This window comes from Mercenaria mercenaria, chromosome 2, assembly GCF_021730395.1.
Source record: "Mercenaria mercenaria strain notata chromosome 2, MADL_Memer_1, whole genome shotgun sequence".
Lineage (NCBI taxonomy): Eukaryota > Metazoa > Mollusca > Bivalvia > Venerida > Veneridae > Mercenaria > Mercenaria mercenaria.
Window position 1 is genome coordinate 60,000,184 of NC_069362.1, and position 20,086 is coordinate 60,020,269.

The 20,086-nt window shown below is 36.1% G+C and overlaps 1 protein-coding gene across 1 annotated transcript in view; it reads left to right on the forward strand.

Moving 5' to 3' along the window:
- The window catches only part of LOC123564058 (exportin-6-like), a 73,536-nt gene extending 55,815 nt beyond the window's left edge, over positions 1–17,721 (forward strand). Inside the window, exons 10-22 of the mRNA XM_045357323.2 lie at positions 697–805; positions 997–1,089; positions 1,458–1,687; positions 2,175–2,267; positions 5,608–5,758; positions 10,063–10,209; positions 11,255–11,444; positions 13,691–13,846; positions 14,118–14,232; positions 15,294–15,353; positions 15,898–16,009; positions 16,921–17,076; positions 17,624–17,721. Of these exons, the coding sequence (XP_045213258.2) occupies positions 697–805; positions 997–1,089; positions 1,458–1,687; positions 2,175–2,267; positions 5,608–5,758; positions 10,063–10,209; positions 11,255–11,444; positions 13,691–13,846; positions 14,118–14,232; positions 15,294–15,353; positions 15,898–16,009; positions 16,921–17,076; positions 17,624–17,647 (1,636 nt within the window). The 3' untranslated portion in view covers positions 17,648–17,721. The remainder of the gene's footprint in view (positions 1–696; positions 806–996; positions 1,090–1,457; positions 1,688–2,174; positions 2,268–5,607; positions 5,759–10,062; positions 10,210–11,254; positions 11,445–13,690; positions 13,847–14,117; positions 14,233–15,293; positions 15,354–15,897; positions 16,010–16,920; positions 17,077–17,623) is intronic.
- The last annotated feature ends 2,365 nt before the right edge of the window (positions 17,722–20,086 follow it).

Genomic DNA, 20,086 nt, shown 5'->3' on the forward strand with positions numbered 1-20,086 from the left:
GACGTATTATGTTATCGCCTCGGTGTCCGTCTGTCTGTCTTTGTTTTATGTGAATATTGCTCTGCATTTGCGTTGCATTGCAGTGCTCTTGTTTTTATTTGGCAGATCCTTCTTTTGTTCACTTACAATATTTTTTTATTACTACCCTTTTATGTTACTATAAATAGCTTATTTAGTAACTTTTTTATTATTGGCCGTAGGGAAAAACTGAGACCACTTTTCTGTGGTACAACATGGATGGTACCTCCATTTTTTTGGTGTATTTTGACATATCTGTACCTTGTAAGAACTTTTTCCTTTTGTTTTTTGTTAAAGCAATGGTACTCAGGGGAGCGATATAGGGCCATCATGGCCCTCTTGTTAAATTATTTGGTCACTTATAGATTCTGGTAGGCTGGTACGCTCTGGTAGCAGTCATTATAGCAGTCTCAGACATTTTATCGCAGTTACAGAGCTAAAAGTACTTGAACTTTGTCTATGATGTACTGTAAGAACCCTGTTTCTGTTTAAAAGCCCATAGTGAGAAGATAAAACAGGTTTCCAAGTCTTTATTATATTTTTATAATCAAATTTTACAGCTAGAACTTAGTTTTGACAGATTTAAATGTTTATTTAATTTTTTAAAGTAATATACATAACCTTTCCATTGCTATAGTGTAAATTAACATCAAGTGTAATGTGTATTGAAATGTTCAGGTATAAAGAAGCATTGACGTCCCTGGTACGACATATCCTGCAGAAACTACAGTTCAAATACAATCAAACACAGCTGGAGGAACTTGATGATGAAACATTGGATTATGATGTAAGTTGTGATTTTATAGAATAAAAAAAAGAAAACATTTTGTGCAAAAAAAGATCACATGTATTTGCAAATAAGGAAAAAGTTAACCATTTCCTGAACATGTAAATTGATATCACAAAACTTTCAATCATTTCCTATTGTTTTAGAAAGCTCAACTTTTACTGAAAAATTTACAATATTTGTGCCTTCAGGAGGAGACAGAATGGCAACATTTTCTACGACAATGTCTGGAACTGATTGCCAGAGTGGCAGAGATACTTACTGCAGAAACCTTTCAGATACTGGTAAATGTACACCTTTTTTGCAATAACAAATGTGGAATTTATTAGTATATTAATTGTTTCAATATCTTTAGATGGCAAATGTTTTAGTTTGAGACCCTGATTCTTCTTGATTGTTCAGACATGCATCTGGGTAGATCAAGCATCCTTCTGCAGCTAGATGACTTCATATAATATAAATGAATTTATATCCTCATCTAAAATCAGCATTAATTCAGTGACTCAAACCTGTATAGCTACACCAGCAGGTTATACTGAATCGAGCCTCTTCCTCATGTGTACTATAGTCTATTTACTGCTGATTACTAAGTTTCAGTGTTTGACATTCATCTGTACTGGTCTTCAAGGTATCATTTGTTACATATTTTTAGTATGAGCCATTTCAAGAAGTGATGGAGATATATTTTGGTTTAGAGAGACATATTCAGTCGGCAGATTCCAAACGTAGTTTGAACATCCGAGGAGAGAATGATTGTAGACGGCTTCATTGTTCTCTACGAGATCTGTCCTCCCTGTTACAAGGGTTGGGGAGACTAGCTGATCATTTTATAGCTGATAAATTTGCCGAGAGATTTGCTGATGGCCAGGTGCTTTTAGAGAGGTAAGAGGGGATTAATAGAAGATTAACACTTTAGAAAATTTTGGTAAAGTCAACATTCTTTCTGTTGTGTTGCCCAAACCTAACACTTAATTTCACTCACTTACCATTGTTCAGTGTCATATATATATTTTATGCCAAAACTTTTAAAGCTACTTGCCCACGGTTTGGGTGAAAATTTTCATCATGTTCATTTGCACAGAGTTTGCCATGGAATGTATATATGACACTGAAAAATGATAAATCTGTGAAAATAAAAAAGTTAGATATTGGTAAAAATGCAAGAAGAAGTGTTGTAATAGTTTACTACCTTCAGCACACTATTTTTGTTGTTTATAAGACTATCATGCAAAATATTATGTCAGTAAGGTCACTTCAGAGTACTCACTTCTTATCGATTTTTTAGAAAAAATATTTTTCACCTAAAATGCGTTGGGTAGTTCCTTTTAAACTGTTATACTGGATATATGGGCTTGCTCTTTTTTTTCAGACTGATACATATGGTTGTATATGGCAGTAGAGTGAAGCTGTTTGAACTGACCTCTACAGAGCAGAGTGTTCTACAGACTGATCTGATTGAAGTGTAGGATATTTTGTATATCATATTTTGCCATATTAATGTCCATCCTGTGTGTTAAGTTATGCAAAAGGGAAGGCATTCATCATGACCAAAAAACCTTTTTAGTATACAAATCCCACTTGCAGGGAATGAACATATAGCAGTAGTAGCAAAACCTCAGGATGAGCTTTAGTGATCCCTCATTGTCCGCAGCCTGCCTTCCACACTTTCTTCAAATAATATCTCTTCTGAAACAGTGTAGTGGAATTTTATGAAACTTGGCCTGGATGTGCCTTGCGTGATCTTCTTTAAAGGTTGTTCAAATTGTTGTACTTTAGGGCGCAAGGAGGCAGCCAGAGCTAAAACTTGAAAAATCTTCAACATCTCCACCTAACCCTCTTCTCAAGAGTGTTCATGTTATTCTGATTCTTTAAAAGACCTGGCCACAAGAAGGCATGGTCACTTTCCTCTTTCTGTATACGATAGAAACTTTTAAGAATCTTCTTGTATGAAAGTTCTGGCACAAATTTGAAATGATTTCATACAGTTTTTAGCTCACCTGTCACATAGTGACAAGGTGAGCTTTTGTTATCACCCTTCGTCCGTCGTCCGTCGTGTGTGCGTCCATGCGTCCGTCCGTCAACAATTTCTTGTCTGCACGATAGTGGTTTCATTTATGATTTTATTTTAACCAAACTTACACACAACTTGTATCACCATAAGATCTCGGTTCCTTTTTTGAACTGGCCAGATCCTATTATGGGTTCCAGAGTTATGGCCCCTGAAAGGGCCAAAATCAGCTATTTTGACCTTGTCTGCACAATAGCAGCTTTATTTATGATTTGATTTTTACCAAACTGGCACACAACTTGTATCACCATAAGATCTTGGTTCCTTTCTTGAACTGGCCAGATTCCTTTATGGGTTCCAGAGTTATGGCCCCTGAAAGGACCAGAATTAGCTATTTTGCCCTTGTCTGCACAATAGCAGCTTCATTTATGATTTGAATTTAATCAAACTTGCACAAAACTTGTGTTGCCATAAGATCTCAGTTCCTTTGTTGAACCGGCCAGATCCCCTAATGGGTTCCAGAGTGATGGCCCCTGAAAGGGCCAAAATTAGCTATTTTGACCTTGTCTGCACAATAGCAACTTCATTTATGATTTGATTTTAACCAAACTTGCACACAACTTGTATCACCACAAGATCTTGGTTCCTTTCTTAAACTGGACAGATTCTGTCATGGGTTCCAGAGTTATGGCCCCTTAAATGTCCAAAATTGGCTATTTTGGCTTTTGCAGCCATATAGAGACTTCATTTATGGTTTTATTTGATACAAACTTCCAAAATATCTTCAACAACAATAAATCTTGGATTCCATGACAAATCAGATCCATTCATAGTTTCCAGAGTTATTTTATATCTGATTACCTCCCCTGATTGTAGTCAAAATGGATTTATATCAGTAAGTACTTTCAGGACTTATTTGAATTTCATTATTGTCATTAGTTGGACCGAGCCAATCAGGATAGATAACTATGGACTGATTTTATGTCAAATTACCTCCCTTTATTTTTGAAATTAACATGGGTATGTCTCCGTAACTAATGAAGATACTGATCTGAAATTTCATTTATGTTAACAGATTTATTTGGCAGATCCTTCTTTTGTTAACTTACAATAATTTTCTTTTGAATTACTTCCCTTTTACGTTACTATAAATAGCCTATTTTTAGTAACTTTTTTATTATTGGCCGTAGGGAAAAACAGAGACCACTTTTCAGTGGTACAACATGGATGGTACCTCCAATTTTTAGGGTGTATTTTGACATATCTGTACCTTGTAAGAATTTTGTTTTTCTTTTTGGTTAAATTTCTTTCCTTTGTTGTTCCTGTCCTTTGGACTTAGATATTTTTTCTGAGGACCTTCTTGTCCTCAAGTGCAATGATAACAGGTGAGCGATATAGGGCCATCATGGCCCTCTTGTTTGTTTAAACCTTTACAAAGACTTTATTCCAGTTTGTGAAAAAATGTGCCAGCTAGAAGGCAGGGTCACTTTCACCTATAAGTTTATAATTGAAACTTTAAGAATCTTCTTGTATGAAAGTTCTGGCACAAATCTAAATTAATTTCATACAGTTCGTTTTTAGCTCATCTGATTTTTGGAAAAAAATGATGAGTTCTTGTCATCACTTGAGCGGTTGTCAGCATCGGCGTCTGCGTCGGCGTTGCCTGGTTAAGTTTTATGTTTAGGTCAGCTTTTCTCCTAAACTATCAAAGCTATTGCTTTGAAACTTGGAATACTTGTTCACCATCATAAGCTGATCCTGTATAGCAAGAAACATAACTCCATCTTGCTTTTTGCAAGATTTATGGCCCCTTTTGGACTTTGAAAATCAGTTTTCTTGGTTAAGTTTTATGTTTAGGTCAGCTTTTATCCTAAACTATCAAAGCTATTGTTTTAAAACTTGCAACACTTGTTCACCATCATAAGCTGACCCTGTACAGCAAGAAACATAACTCCATCCTGCTTTTTGCAAGATTTATGGCCCCTTTTGGACTTAGAAAATATCAGATTTCTTGGTTAAGTTTTATGTTTAGGTCAACTTTTTCTCTTAAACTATCAAAGCTATTGCTTTAAAACTTGCAACTCTTGTTCACCATCATTAGCTGACCCTGTACAGCAAGCAACATAACTCCATCCTGCTTTATGCAATAATTATTGCCCCTTTTGGAATTAGAAAAATCATTTTCTTGGTTGAATATTATGTTTAAGTCAACTTTTCTCATAAACTATCAAAGCTATTGCTTTAAAACTTGCAACAGTTTTTCACCATCATAAGTGGACACTGTACATCAAGAAACATAACTCTATTCTGCTTTTTGCAAGAATGATGGCCCTTTTTAGACTTAGAAAATCATGGGTAGGACAATATTTCTATTATACAAAAAAAATCAGATGAGCGTCAGCACCCGCAAGGCGGTGCTCTTGTTTTATGAACCTTTACAAAGACTTTATTTCAGTTTGTGAAAAAACATGCCAGCCAGAGAGCAGAGTCACTTTCACCTGTATGTTTATAATTGAAACTTTAAGAATCTTCTTGTATTGAACTCTTGGCCCAATTTTGAAATAATTTCACTCAAATGTCCTTGTGTGACTTTTTTCCAAGATTAGCCTGACTCATCATGGTTTGCACTGTTCACTATTCAATTAGTAAATTTTCAGTGAACACCACTTTGAATAATAAATGTTACAGCCCAGATTGAATGACAGACCAGTCCATTTTAGAAATTAAGCAGGGTAAAGGTTAAAGGTAAATTACAATTAATGAAGATGTATGTGTTTATGTTTGTATATTATAGGCATGCCCAAGCATTAGCAGCAATCAAACCATTTGCTCACTGGCTGTCACAGTTCTACGCTGAGTCGCTAAACTATCCGGATCAGAGACAGAAATTTACTGACCTAATAACAACATTGCTAGATGCTATCACCTGTCTGTTTGAGGAACAGGTACGTACTATTATAATTGATGGTATATAACTGAAGCTGCAATAATTGGAGCACTATTGTTTAACTAATTATTAGCCCACCATCATGATGATGGTGGGCTATTAAAATCACTCTGCGTCCGTGGTCCGTCCGTCCGTCATTCCGTCCGTCCGTCCGTCCGTCCGTCCGTTAACAATTTCTCGTTATCGCATCTCCTCAGAAACTACTGGGGGGATTTTGACCAAACTTTGTCAGAATGATGTATTGGTACCCTAGTTGTGTCCCCCTGAAAAACAGACTGGTTCAACAATTTATGAGTGAGTTATGGCCCTTTGTTTATTTCTATAATTTATATAGATTTATATAGGGAAAAAACTTTGAAAACCTTCTTGTCCAAAACCACAGAGCGTAGGGCTTTGATATTTGGTATGAAGCATCATCTAGTGGTCCTCTACCAAGATGATTCAAATTATTTTTCTGGGGTCAAATATGGCCCCGCCCTGGGGTCACATGGTTTATATAGACTTATATAGGGAAAAACTTTGAATAACCTCTTGTCCAAAACCACAGGGCCTAGGGCTTTGATATTTTGTATGTGACATCATCTAGTGGTCTTCAACTAAGATTGTTCAAATTATACCCCAAGGGTCAAATATGGCCCCGCCCTGGGGGTCATATGGTTTACATAGACTTATATAGGGAAAAACTTTGAAAATCTTCTTGTCCAAACCACAAAGCCTAGGGCTTTGATACTTGTAATGTAGCATCATCTAGTGGTTCTCTACCAAGTTTGTTCAAATTATCCTCCTAGGGTTAAATATGGCCCCGCCCCGGGGGTCACATGGTTCATATAGACTTATATAGGGAAAAGCTTTTAAAATGTTCTTGTCAGTAACTACAACATTCAAACTTGGACCACATGTATATTTTTGAGTGGCAAGATGAACCTTGAACATGAGTTGACCTTGATTTTGACCTAGTGACCTACTTTCACATTTCTGTAGCTACAGCCTTCAAATTTGGACCACATGCATAATTTTGTGCACTGGAAAAAACTTTGACCTTTATTTTGACCTAGTGACCTACTTTCACATTTTTGAAGGTACAGGCATCAAATTTGGACCATATGCATAGTTTCCTGTTTCAAAATGAAATTTGACATTGATTTTGACCTAGTGACCTACTTTCACATTTCTCAAGCTACAGCCTTCAAATTTGGACTACATGCATAGTTTTGTGTACCGAAAAAAACTTTGACCTTGACATTGACCTAGTGACCTACTTTCACATTTTTGAAGGTACAGGCTTCAAATTTGGACCACATGCATAGTTCTGTATTCTGAAATAAAATTTGACCTTGATTTTGACCTAGTGACCTACTTTTACATTTCTCAAGCTACAGCCTTCAAATTTGGACCACTTGCATAGTTTTGTGTACTGAAATGACCTTTGACCTTTACATTGACCTAGTGACCTACTTTCACATTTTTAAGGTACAGGCTTCAAATTTGGACCACATGCATAGTTTTGTATTCCGAAATAAAATTTGACCTTGATTTTGACCTAGTGACCTACTTTTACATTTCTCAAGCTACAGCCTTCAGATTTGGACCACATGCATAGTTTTGTGTACCGAAACAAACTTTGACCTTTACATTGACCTAGTAACCTACTTTCACATTTTTGAAGGTACAGGCTTCAAATTTGGACCACATGCATAGTTTGTATTCCAAAGTAAAATTTGACCTTGATTTTGACCTAGTGACCTACTTTTACATTTCTCAAGCTACAGCCTTCAAATTTGGACCACTTGCATAGATTTGTGTTGTGTACGGAAATGAAATTTGACCTTGAGCTAGTCAGTAAGTCTTGAAATTTGGAACACTCAAAAATGGCACATTGGTGGGCGCCAAGATCTCTCTGTGATCTCTTGTACCTTTTAGAATAGTTCAAGGCAAGAATGTTGTGTTTTACCAGGAATTAAGATAATTTCTTATGCCCACGGCATCTACTGATGCGGGAGGCATATAGTGATTGTCCTGTCCGTCCGTTCATTTGTTCCTTTGTCTGTCCGTATGAAGTTAACCAAATAGAACCGTTTCGTCTAGCATCAATACCCCTTACTAGAATGGCTTGATACTAATGCAGATGTAACCTGTGACCATTCCTCATCTTCAGACATCAACTGACCTCAGTTTGACCTTGACCTCATTTTGGACTTAGGTTGCTTTATATGGGCCATCTCTTGGTTAACCAAATGTAACCGTTTCATCTAGCATCAATACCCCTTACTAGAATGACTTGATACTAATGCAGATGTAACCTGTGACCATTCCTCATCTTCAGACATCACCTGACCTCAGTTTGACCTTGACCTTGAACTTGACCACGGTTTGGATTGGGGTTGCTTTGTATTGACAAGGATGCCACCGTGGCCATCAAGCATTTGTTGAAAGCAGCTTCTTGTTACAGTTGAAAAGGGATAAATTGTATTCTTTCTTACAATTTAAAATTAATGAGAAAATATACTGATAGACATTTATTAGTACTATAAAGGATTTAAGTTTTTCAGAATAATGTGTGGCAACATCTTGTTGGCAAAACAGACTATTTTTTTCTTTTGTGATCGCCCTGTGTCCGTCGTCCGTCCGTCGTCAACAATTTGACTGTTAAACTCTAGAGGTCACAATTTTGGCCCAATCTTAATGAAACTTGGTCAGAATGTTACTCTCAATAAAATCTTGGACAAGTTTGATATTGGGTCATCTGGGGTCAAAAACTAGGTCACCAAGTCAAATCAAAGGAAAATTTTGTTAACACTCTAGAGGTCACAATTTTGGCCCAAATCTTAATGAAACTTGGTCAGAATGTTACACTCAATAAAATCTTGGACGAGTTCGATATTGGGTCATCTGGGGTCAAAAATTAGGTCACCAGGTCAAATCAAAGGAAAAGCTTGCTTACACTTTAGTGGTCACAATTTTGGCCCAAATCTTAATGAAATTTGGTCACAATATTACTTTCAATAAAATCTTGGACAAATTTGATATTGGGTCATCTGGGGTCAAAAACTAGGTCACCAGGTCAAATCAAAGGAAAAGCTTGTTAACACTCTAGAGGTCACAATTTTAACCCAAACTTAATGAAACTTGGTCAGAATGTTACTCTCAATAAAATCCTGGACAAGTTTGGTATAGGGTCATCTGGGATCAAAAACTAGGTCACCAGGTCAGATCAAAAGAAAAGCTTGTTAACACTCTAGAAGTCACGATTTTGGCCCAATCTTAATGAAACTTGGTCAGAATATTACTCTCAATAAAATCCTGGATGAGTTTGATATTGGGTCATCTGGGGTTAAAAACTAGGTCACCAGGTAAAATCAAATGGAAAGCTTGTTTACACTCTAAAGGCCACAATTTTGGCCCAATCTTAATGAAACTTGGTCAGAATGTTACTCTCAATAAAATCTTGGACAAGCTTGATATCTGGGATCAAAAACTAGGTCACCAGGTCAAATCAAAGAAAAAGCTTGTTAACACTCTAGAGGTCACAATTTTAACCCAATCTTAATGAAACTTTGTCAGAATATTACTCTTAATAAAATCTTGGACGAGTTCGATATGGGTCATCTGGGGTCAAAAACTAGGTCACCTGGTCAAATGAAAGGTAAAGCTTGTTAACACTCTAGAGGTCATAATTTCAGCTTAATCTTAATGAAACTTGGTCAGAATGTTACTCTCAATAAAATCTTGGACAAATTTGATATTGGGTCACCTGGGGTCAAAAACTAGGTCACCGGGTCAAATTAATGGAAAAATTTGTTAACACTCTTAGAGGTCACAATTTTGGCCCAATCTTAATGAAACTTGGTCAGAATATTATCCTCAATAAAATCTTGGACAAGTTCAATATAGGGTCATCTGGGGTCAAAAACTAGGTCACCAGGTCAAATCAAAGGAAAAGCTGGTTAATACTGTAGAGGCCACATTTATGACCATATCTTAATGAAATTTGGTCAGAATGTTGATCTTGATGATCTATAGGTCAAGTTCAAATCTGGGTCAGGTGGGATCAAAAACTAGGGCATCGGGTCAAATCAAAGGAAAAGCTAGTTAAACTTTAGAGATCACATTTATGACCATATCTTTATGAAACTTGGTCAGAATGTTAATCTTGATGATCTTTAGGTCAATAGGTCAGGTGAGCGATACAGGGCCTTCATGGCCCTCTTGCTATGAAATTGTCTACAGAAAGTAAAAAAAAAACATGAAAGATTACTTGACCCTTATCAGGATGTTCCAATTTATTGTATAACTATATTTCAGATTCCAGATAAGATAGCACACTCTGCTGCTCATTTGCTACTGTCGTTAGTGACCACTGTTAGACCTAAATTCCTACTTCAGATACCATGTGTGCAAAAACTCTACAACTCTGCAAGCCAGGGTGCATTTAGGAAAGTCAACTTGGAGGTACAGCTAAGATCATAATTATGATACATATCTGTAGAAATATATGTTTAAACTACAGAAATATGCAAGTCAGTTTAGTGTGTACGAAATACAATCCTAAATATACAAATACACAAAAAGAAAGTAAATCCATATGTTTGGGCAATAAGTCTTCTGTTTACATCATGTTATGCCCCCACCCCCACAAATTTTCCATTGTATTTCTGGGGTTCATCCTAATGTCATTCCATCTGTCTGTCCATTCATCTGAATTTATGTTGTGCATATCTCAAAAAGTAACCATCAAAAATTGTAGGATTGTTATTCTACATGTGAAGATGTGCTCTGGATTTCACATGGTGAGCCAGTGATTAAGTTAAAGGGTGCCTTTACGGTTTGTGTTACACATGTGTCAAAAAAGTGGGATTTACACCCTCCCTCAATCTGACTAAAGTACATTTAACGCTACGCATTGGATCTGAAGACGTGCTATTGATAGACTTGTTCTGACGACCCTTCCACTAGTCAATCAGAGCCTTGCTTACAACTTTTGAAAGTGAAAGTAGATGTTTTAAAAAATCTATATTAAGCCTGGGTTTTTCATGTTTATTATGACGACCACTTCATGACTGCCCCATCATGTTTTGAGAGGTATCATGATTGTCACGGTATGGACTTGGTCACATAAGGGGAGAAAATGTGTCAGGCAGCTGGTTAGCTCAGTCCCTAGAGCAGTCACCCTGTAAGCAAGAGGTCCTGGGCTCTAGCTCTGGACTGACATTCGAAACTATTTTGATGATTCAGCCAAATGCTTGTTGAAACAAGTCGTCTGATTGGTTCAAATAAAAATAGATTTGCGAAATAAAATTAGCAAGAGTGGAAAATCCCAAATATATAGAAAGATGAATGTGAATATGTCATTCTCAGATCATCGTTTAGAAGATCAAGTATTTTAGTCAGATTGCACCCTCCATCCTCCTACCACTACGTGGTATGTCTTGTAATTTTGCCTTGAATTTTAATTATTTATAACAAAGAATGTTTTGTCATTGCTTTCTGCATTTAGGTACAGGTATTGCTGTACAGATCTCTTAGTCTACACTTACTGTTACCCTGGAACAATGTTCCTGATTCAGAACAAGACTGGAGTAATCGAGCAAGCACACACCAGAGTTTCTGCCACCAGATGGCAGCATCATATTTCCAGTTGAAAGATACATCTTCTTTGATAAACAACAAGACTGCACAAGATGCAGGTATATAACATTGTACTTTAGTGATGACTGTTTAGAATCTTGACATAATCAGATTAACTGATAATCTCACAATAGTGGTGACATGTATGTACTTGCATTATGACGCCAGCATTTACTTGGAAGATTATGTCTGCAGTGTTGCTCCACAGTTATAAGATAAATATCATAAGAAAGAGATATAAAATGAAAATCTTCAGGTAGATATGATTTTTTAGCTCACCTGAGTCAAAGGATCATGGTGAGCTATTGTGACCGCTCAATGTCCGGCGTGCGTCGTGCGTCGTCCGTCCGTCAACATTTCCTAAAAGAATCTTCTTCTTGAAAACCACTGGGCAGAATTACACTTAACTTCACAGAAATGATCCTTGGGTGGCCCCCTTTCAAAATTGTTCAAAGAATTGAATTCCATGCAGAACTCTGGTTGCCATTGCAACCGAAAGGAAAAACTTTAAAAATCTTCTTGTCCAAAACCACAGGGCCTAGGGCTTTGATATCTGGTGTGTAGCATCATCTAGTGGTCCTCTACCAAAATTATTCAAATTATCCCCCTAGGGTCAAATATGGCCCCGCCCCAGGGGTCACATTGTTTATATAGACTTATATAGGGAAACCTTTGAAAATCTTCTTGTACAAAACCACATGGCCTAGGGCTTTGATATTTAGTATGTAGCATCATCTAGTGGTCCTCTACCAAGATTGTTCAAATTATCCCCCTAGGGTCAAATATGGCCTGGCCCCGGGGGTCACATGGTTTATATAGAGTTATATAGGGAAAACTTTGAAAATCTTCTTGTACAAAACCACATAGCCTAGGGCTTTGATATTTGGTATGTAGCATCATCTAGTGGTCCTCTACCAAGATTGTTTAAATTATTCCCCTAGGGTCAAATATGGCCCCCGCCCCGGGGGTCACATGGTTTATATAGAGTTATATAGGGAAAAAAGTTTAAAAATCTTCTTGTCTGAAACCACAACTCTTAGACCTTTGATATTTGGTTTGTAGCATTGTCTTATGGTCCTCAACCAAAATTGTTCAAATTGTACCCCTGGGGTGAAAAGAGGCCCTGCACTGGGGGTCCCAAGTTTTATATAGACTTATATAGGAAAAAGCTCTAAAAATCTTCTTGTCAGAAACCATACGACCTAGGTTTTTGATATTTGGTATGATGCATTGTCTAGTAGTCCTCTACCAGAATTGTTCAAATTATGCCCCTGGGGTTAAAAGAGGCCCTGCCCTGGGGTCACTTAGTTATTACCTGATGACCCCAAGTAATATGATGTCACTTGATTGTGACCTTGACCTACTGACCTACTTTCTTGTTTTTTTAAGATACAGCCTTGAAATATTGATGACTTACACAGTTTTGCACACAAATCGTAAAACTGAATTTCATCGACCATGAATGTGACCTACTGACTTTCTTAATATTTTATCATCAGTTTGACATTTGAAACATGTAGCTCATATTACTCAGGTGAGCGATCCAGGGTCATCATGACCCTCTTGTTTATTATTATTATTAAACATTACCTACTAAACACCCATGGCGATGGACGGGCAGTTTCCAAAGCATGTCGGCTTACTAAATAAAACAGTTTTTATTTGATCTTCACCAAACTTGCTGACCATGTTTGTTGGCATAATATCTCAGCCAAGTTCGATAACCACCCAAACACCTCGGGCACTCTCGTATTATGGCCCTTGAATTACCGTAAAAACTGCGAATATAGCCTTGTCGGCTTTCCAAGTCGAACAGTTTTCATCCAATTTTTACCAGATTTGCTGACAATGTTTGTTGGCATAATATCTCAGCTAAGTTTGATAACCAGTCAAATCACTTTAGGTAATATTGGATTATGACCCTTGAATAACTCTAAGAACTGCGAATTTAGCCTTGTCCACTTAGAAAAGTTGAAAAATTTTCATCTGATCTTCACCAAACTTTCTGACAATGTTTGTGGGCATAATATCTCAGCCAAGTTTGATAACCACCCATTCAAATCACCCCAGGCACTCTTGGATTATGACCCTTAAATTAGACAAGGTTCGATGATGGGCATATTTTGAGACAGTCTGGCACTCTTGCTTAACTTAATTTTTCAATTATTTGTATTATGTAGTGATGTACATGATTGTCCAAAGATTCTAAATGTATCAAGTTAGACCTGAAGCAGTGTCAGTGAAAAAAAGCGTTTTCCTTCATAATACATTAGCTCAGTAGTTTACATATATGTTTACATTTCAGCCAAATTGGTGATCAGTAACAGTTTGAAGCTGATGGTAGACTGGATCGAGTGTGTGTCAGGAGAGGTGGTGAAAACAAAACAGATCTGTTACCAGTCTATGTCAGAGATTGTCAGTATCAGCCTGGCTGTTTTTCCTGTTTTTATTCACCAACCAGGTAAGAAAATTGTCTGTACCCTAGTACAAATTTACTCTGGTTAGTTAGTCTAGTCAGATGCAAGCAGACACCTGAATATAATGTCTGGAAGGGCACTTATATTATTATAATGCATTTTCTGCAACATTTAAAGATGAAAATTTGTCATATGACCTTAACTGTCAGTGTTGCATAAAAGATTTCAAGAAGTGTTCCTTGCTTTTATAATGGTGTATGGTTTGTATAACATATGGTTGTTTCCAGGATGACTGTTTCAGTATTATGTTTTTAGATGTTGTAGAGGATCTGATGACATTTTTCCTGGCCTTGTTCCAGTCGTGTAGGGTACAGATGGGTGTCCCATTTACAGAACATGCCATACAAACATTCATGGGGCTGTTCAGCAAGTATGTACTTGAAATATTTGTTTGATAATACTTAAAATTGGAGATGTGTCTGTCTTGTCTGTAGTTGCCATTGTTATGTTTAGAACCAAGTCTACACTTCCCATTTGTTAGGTTGCAGAGGCAGCAAGATTATCTTTGCCTTGTAAGAAGAAACCTTTTAGCTCACCTAAGCCAATGGCTCATGTTGAGCTTTTGTGACCATTTGACATCTGTTGTGTGTCCGTCCACAATTTCTAAAAAAAATCTTCTTGAAAATCACTGGGCAGAATTACACCAAACTTCACAGGAATGATCCTTGGGTGGCCTCCTTTCTAAATTGTTGAAAGAATTTAATTCCAAGCAGAATTTTGGTTGCCACTGCAACCGAAAGGAAAAACTTTATAGAGGATATTTCTTTGGGTTGAGTGAATATGGAATATATCTCACTGAGAAGTGAGAAAATTTCAAATATACTGACCTCCTTTCTAATATCAGTTTGCCATTTTAAACTTGGGACTTGTAATACTCAGATGAGCGATTTAGGGTCATCATGATCCTCTTGTTTTCTTTGCATTATAGTTACATATTTGTTTTAGCTTGATCATGTGTTTTTTCTTTCTTTTGAGTCTGCGTTATTGAGAAATCTAGCAGTAATTTTTAGCATCTGTGAAATATAACTCAAGTCCTTTGGGTTGTGCGAAGGCCGCCTTCAGATATTTAACATGTTTACTGAAAAAGCATTGAGCATAGCTTTTGGAATAAGATTATAAATATATTTTGGGGATTAAAATTTGAGGATTTTGTGTCAGTCAACAAATTTCAATTCCATTGAACAGGTTAAATTCCTATTTATTTTATATTCAGTAGAGAAAACCCATAAATTCTTAACCCTGAAAAATAGCAATTTCTGCCCAAACCACAAAATTTTATTCCCACAATATTAAATGATTTCTCAGTAATTTTGAAAAAGATTGAGAGTAACTGCTTTAAGCCTAACTGTAGACAAACGCATTTATACCTTGAGTACTCACTAATGTACAAATCACATTTTACACGTTGTCAAATGATTTTATTGTTTTCAGAGAGCAGTTAGCTGAAACGATTAGGCATGAGAGCACTGCTGCACACAGGGTGATAGAAAAGTAAGTTGTTCTTTAAAATCTTTAGTTTACTTGGTGAATTCTGATATAACATACATAAACCATGACAAAGAAACTGAAACAGTGGGATAGAAGTTGTAAAAGTGTTGGTTAAAGTTTTATGGCAAGCTTATTGGTTTCAATATTTCTTCATAACTTCTGCGCGAAAATGGCTAAACCTTACATACTGCTTGTTCTTTAAAAGGGGCAGGCATCCTTTGATTTAAGGTAAAATTCCTCAAAGGTCAAAGACACTGGGGTCAGATTTTGTAATGATATTAGTTAAAGTTTATGGCAAGCTCCTCAGTGTCACTGTATCATTTAACTAAAAGCTTTTATATTGTTTCTTGAGTCCCACGTTAATTTATTACATCTGACTCAGTTGTGTCCTCTTTCCACATTGTTCCTTGGTACAACTTCACAACAGCACTCTAGTGTAATGGTGATTTGAATAAGTTTTCTGTGGAAACAGTTCTGTTGAAAAGTACAGTATTCCTAAATGTCAAGGCTATAATTTTCCACACTTTCTTTGACATATCTTTTACAGGTTTTTGAAGATTTTACAGATAATTATACAGGAGCCAGGTTCAGCGTTCAAGAGATTCCTACCCAGTATAATTGATATATGTATGGAGCATATCTACCCTGTTATAGCACAGGTATGTACAGGCCATTAAAGTCTGGTACAGGCCATTTAAGTCTGGTTCTTCAGTTTCATATCCTTAAATATAATCTACCCTGTTATAGCACAGGTATGTACAGGCCATTTAAGTCTGGTTCTTCAGTTTTATATCCTTAAATATAATCTACCCTGTTATAGCACAGGTATGTACAGGCCATTTAGTCTGGTTCTTATTTTTTAAATCCTTAAATATAATCTACCCTGTTATAGCACAGGTATGTACAGGCCATTTAGTCTGGTTCTTATTTTTTAAATCCTTAAATATAATCTACCCTGTTATAGCACAGGTATGTACAGGACATTTAGTCTGGTTCTTATTTTTTAAATCCTTAAATATAATCTACCCTGTTATAGCACAGGTATGTACAGGACATTTAGTCTGGTTCTTATTTTTTTAAATCCTTAAATATAATCTACCCTGTTATAGCACAGGTATGTACAGGACATTTAGTCTGGTTCTTATTTTTTAAATCCTTAAATATAATCTACCCTGTTATAGCACAGGTATGTACAGGACATTTAGTCTGGTTCTTATTTTTTAAATCCTTAAATATAATCTACCCTGTTATAGCACAGGTATGTACAGGACATTTAGTCTGGTTCTTATTTTTTAAATCCTTAAATATAAGTGTTAGAATGATAAGTTCTTGTCAACAAAAGACAGTAAACCCAACAAGATAAAAAAACAAACTTGTTTAATGATGTTATCGGTAAACCCAACAAGATAAAAAAAAACTTGTTTAATGATGTTATCAGTAAACCCAACAAAAAACAAAACTTGTTTAATGATGTTATTTTTATATATCTCTATAATTGTGCTTTGACACACTAAACCTTTTTATCTCTTCTGTATATAAAGCTGCAATAAAATTGTAATATATCTTTCAGCGTCCCTCGCCAGACATGAAGCAAGTGTTGTATGAATTACTGCATGAGTTCCTAATCAACAATTGGAGATATTTCTTCAAGGGTTCTGTATTGACAAAATTGAACAACAAGGAGGAAACTGTTGAAAATGAAGCTCAATTCTCAGCTATCATGCAGGTCAGGAAAAAGTCCTCAGATTAAATCTGTATTTATTTATACATGAATGCATAACTTAGGTTAATTGTGCAAAGTGACAGTATCCCAAGTTTCTTACCTGGACTTGCATCTTGGGAGAGGATTATGGAGGCAGATTTTAGCAAAATTTTACCTTTTGACCTCTGAATCAGGAATCCACTGTGTGACTACTTTGCATTTGTGCCTCTGTTTTGAGAATTTTGTTATGAGATTTTTATTTAGGAAGTTATAGGTCAACTGGAAAGACTGCCTTCAGATCCTACAGTTACTGGTTATACTTTTATTTTTGCCTTTGTAAGAGCTAGACTCAGCAAATAGACTTCCCCCACATACATTGTATATTTAACACTAGAATGTAGAATAATATTTGCAAGTAACAGTTTTGTCACTCGTTATGTATATCGTCCTAAGATTTTGACAAGAATAAAAAAGTAGAAATAAATTTTTTCATGTCTGGGTGTTTTTCTGTACTTCTCTACATTAAGGTTGCAGCTGTGTTGGTTGAAAAAAAAAATCTTTCGTATTTCAGGCATATGGCCAGTCTTTCTTATAAACAGATATAGCTGTTTTTAAACAGAATCTAGAGTCACTAGAGAAGCTTCATTCAAAATGGAAACTTTTTTAAAAAGGTAAACTGTTTTATAGTCCTAAACTTAGTTTTATCAGTTATATAATATGTATAATAGTTTTATTGTGCATCATCTTAGAAGACAGAAATATTTTTAAATAATGTTGATTAGTCTGTTAGTGTGTAGAATAATATTGGTTTTGATCAGTAACTTTAAAGTGGTCAAAGTCGTCAGATGATATGCTGTAGTCAGTATAGATTTATCCTAAAATTTTGCTGGTCAGTAGACCAAAGGTCAAGGTCACATAGTCTTTAAGACTGAAAATGGTTTCTGATCAACAGAGCTTACAGCTGTCTTCATAGGATTATAGCCTGTGGTCATTAGATGACCACTATTATTTTGGGGTCAGTAGGTCAATAGTCAAGGTCAGTAACTTTGTAATGCTTGGGTCTATGGCAACAAACTTTATATAAAATGTGTTACCATTTCAGTAAATGAACAATGTCCACTGAAAAGCTTTCTTATCATTAACTGTAGAACATTTGGGTTCAGGACTATATAACATAATAAGATGATTGCCTTTGGATATTGGATTGAATCTATAGTTGAATGGGGGCCTCCGTGGCCGAGTGGTTAGAGTCGTTGACTTCAAACCATTTGCCCCTCATCGATGTGGGTTCGAAACCTCATTTGGGGCGTAGAATTCTTCACGGGAGGAAGCCATCCAGCTGCTTACGGAAGGTCGGTGGTTCTACCCAGGTGCCCGCTCGTGATGAAATAGTGCACGGAGGGCACCTGGGGTCTTCCTCCACCATTAAAGCTGGAAAGTCGCCATATGACCTAAAATTGTGTCGGTGCGACGTTAAACCCAACAAAATAAATAAATAAACTATAGTTGAATGGGGGTGGGTAGGTCAAAGGTCAAGGTCACAGCATATTAGAAACTGAAGATTACATACCTTTTCTGTCTCTGACAGGCCATCATGGAAGACATTTCTGTTCTAACAGCTCTTGTTTAAATCTTTTATCATGTTTACTCCAACAGTTCTATACCTGCACTACATTGACATACATTTTTTTACTTGAAATAGATCTACTTAGTGCAATCAGTTTGATAAAAATGATGTTGAAACAAGCACAGAAAAAACATACAAGGTTTTATGATGAATTAGTGATTAACTGTTAAGATGATTGATATTTTGCCATTTAATGTATCATAAAATATTTCAGTCAATATTTTACAACGGAATGCAGTCACAGTTTATGAATGTACTCCTACAAGTATTAGTTCACAAGTCACATGACCTGCTACAAGAAGAGGTGGTTGTGGTTGTATATAACATGGCCTCTGTAGACTTTGATAGATTCTATGCAGAATTCTTGCCACAGTTCCTGTCTGGATGTGAAGGTTTAGATAACGGACAGAAACATATGCTGGGTCAAAATTTCAAACTGGAGAAGGTATGTACACTTTTGTTCAGCATTGCAAAAGTCATTATTACATAAATATTCAAATGTTGATATTTTGTTCTAACTGCAGGTACTAGTTTATATGCATCAATCAGTTCTTAAGAATCACATGCATGCTTAATTCAGGTAAGAGATGCCATGTAACAGACAAGTTTGTTCAAGTTTAACATGTGATAGGACAGTCAGCTCAGGATTTTTAACAAGACATTTTACTCAGGATTTGTGACTGAACATTTTACTCACGATTTGTGACAGGAAATTTGACTTGGAATTTGTGACTGGAAATTCAGCTTGGCATTTGTGACTGGAAATTATACTTTGAATTTGTGACAGATCATTTGACTCTTGGTTTGGAACAGGACATTTGACTCAAGATTTGTGAAAGGACTTTTGGTTTGGGATTGGTTGTTGGACAGTCAATTAAGGATTTGTGACAAGACATTTGACTCAGGATTTGTGACAGGACATATGATTCAGGATTTTAGACAAGGCATTTGATTCAGAATTTGACACAGGGTTTGGGACAGTACATTGAAATCAGGACTTTTTTGCAATGCATTTGGTTTATGAAATGACATTAGAATCAGGATTTGGGATAAGACATGTGACTTGTGATTTGTAAAAAGACACTTGACTAAGGATTTGTAAAAAGACACTTGACTAAAGTTTGTGAAAAGACACTTGACTAAAGATATGTGAAAAGACACTTGACTAAGGATTTGTAAAAAGACACTTGACTAAGGATTTGTGAAAAGACACTTGACTAAGGATTTGTAAAAAGACACTTGACTAAGGATTTGTGAAAAGACACTTGACTAAGGATTTGTAAAAAGACACTTGACTAAAGTTTGTGAAAAGACACTTGACTAAGGATTTGTAAAAAGACACTTGACTAAGGATTTGTGAAAAGACACTTGATTAAGGATTTGTGAAAAGACACTTGATTAAGGATT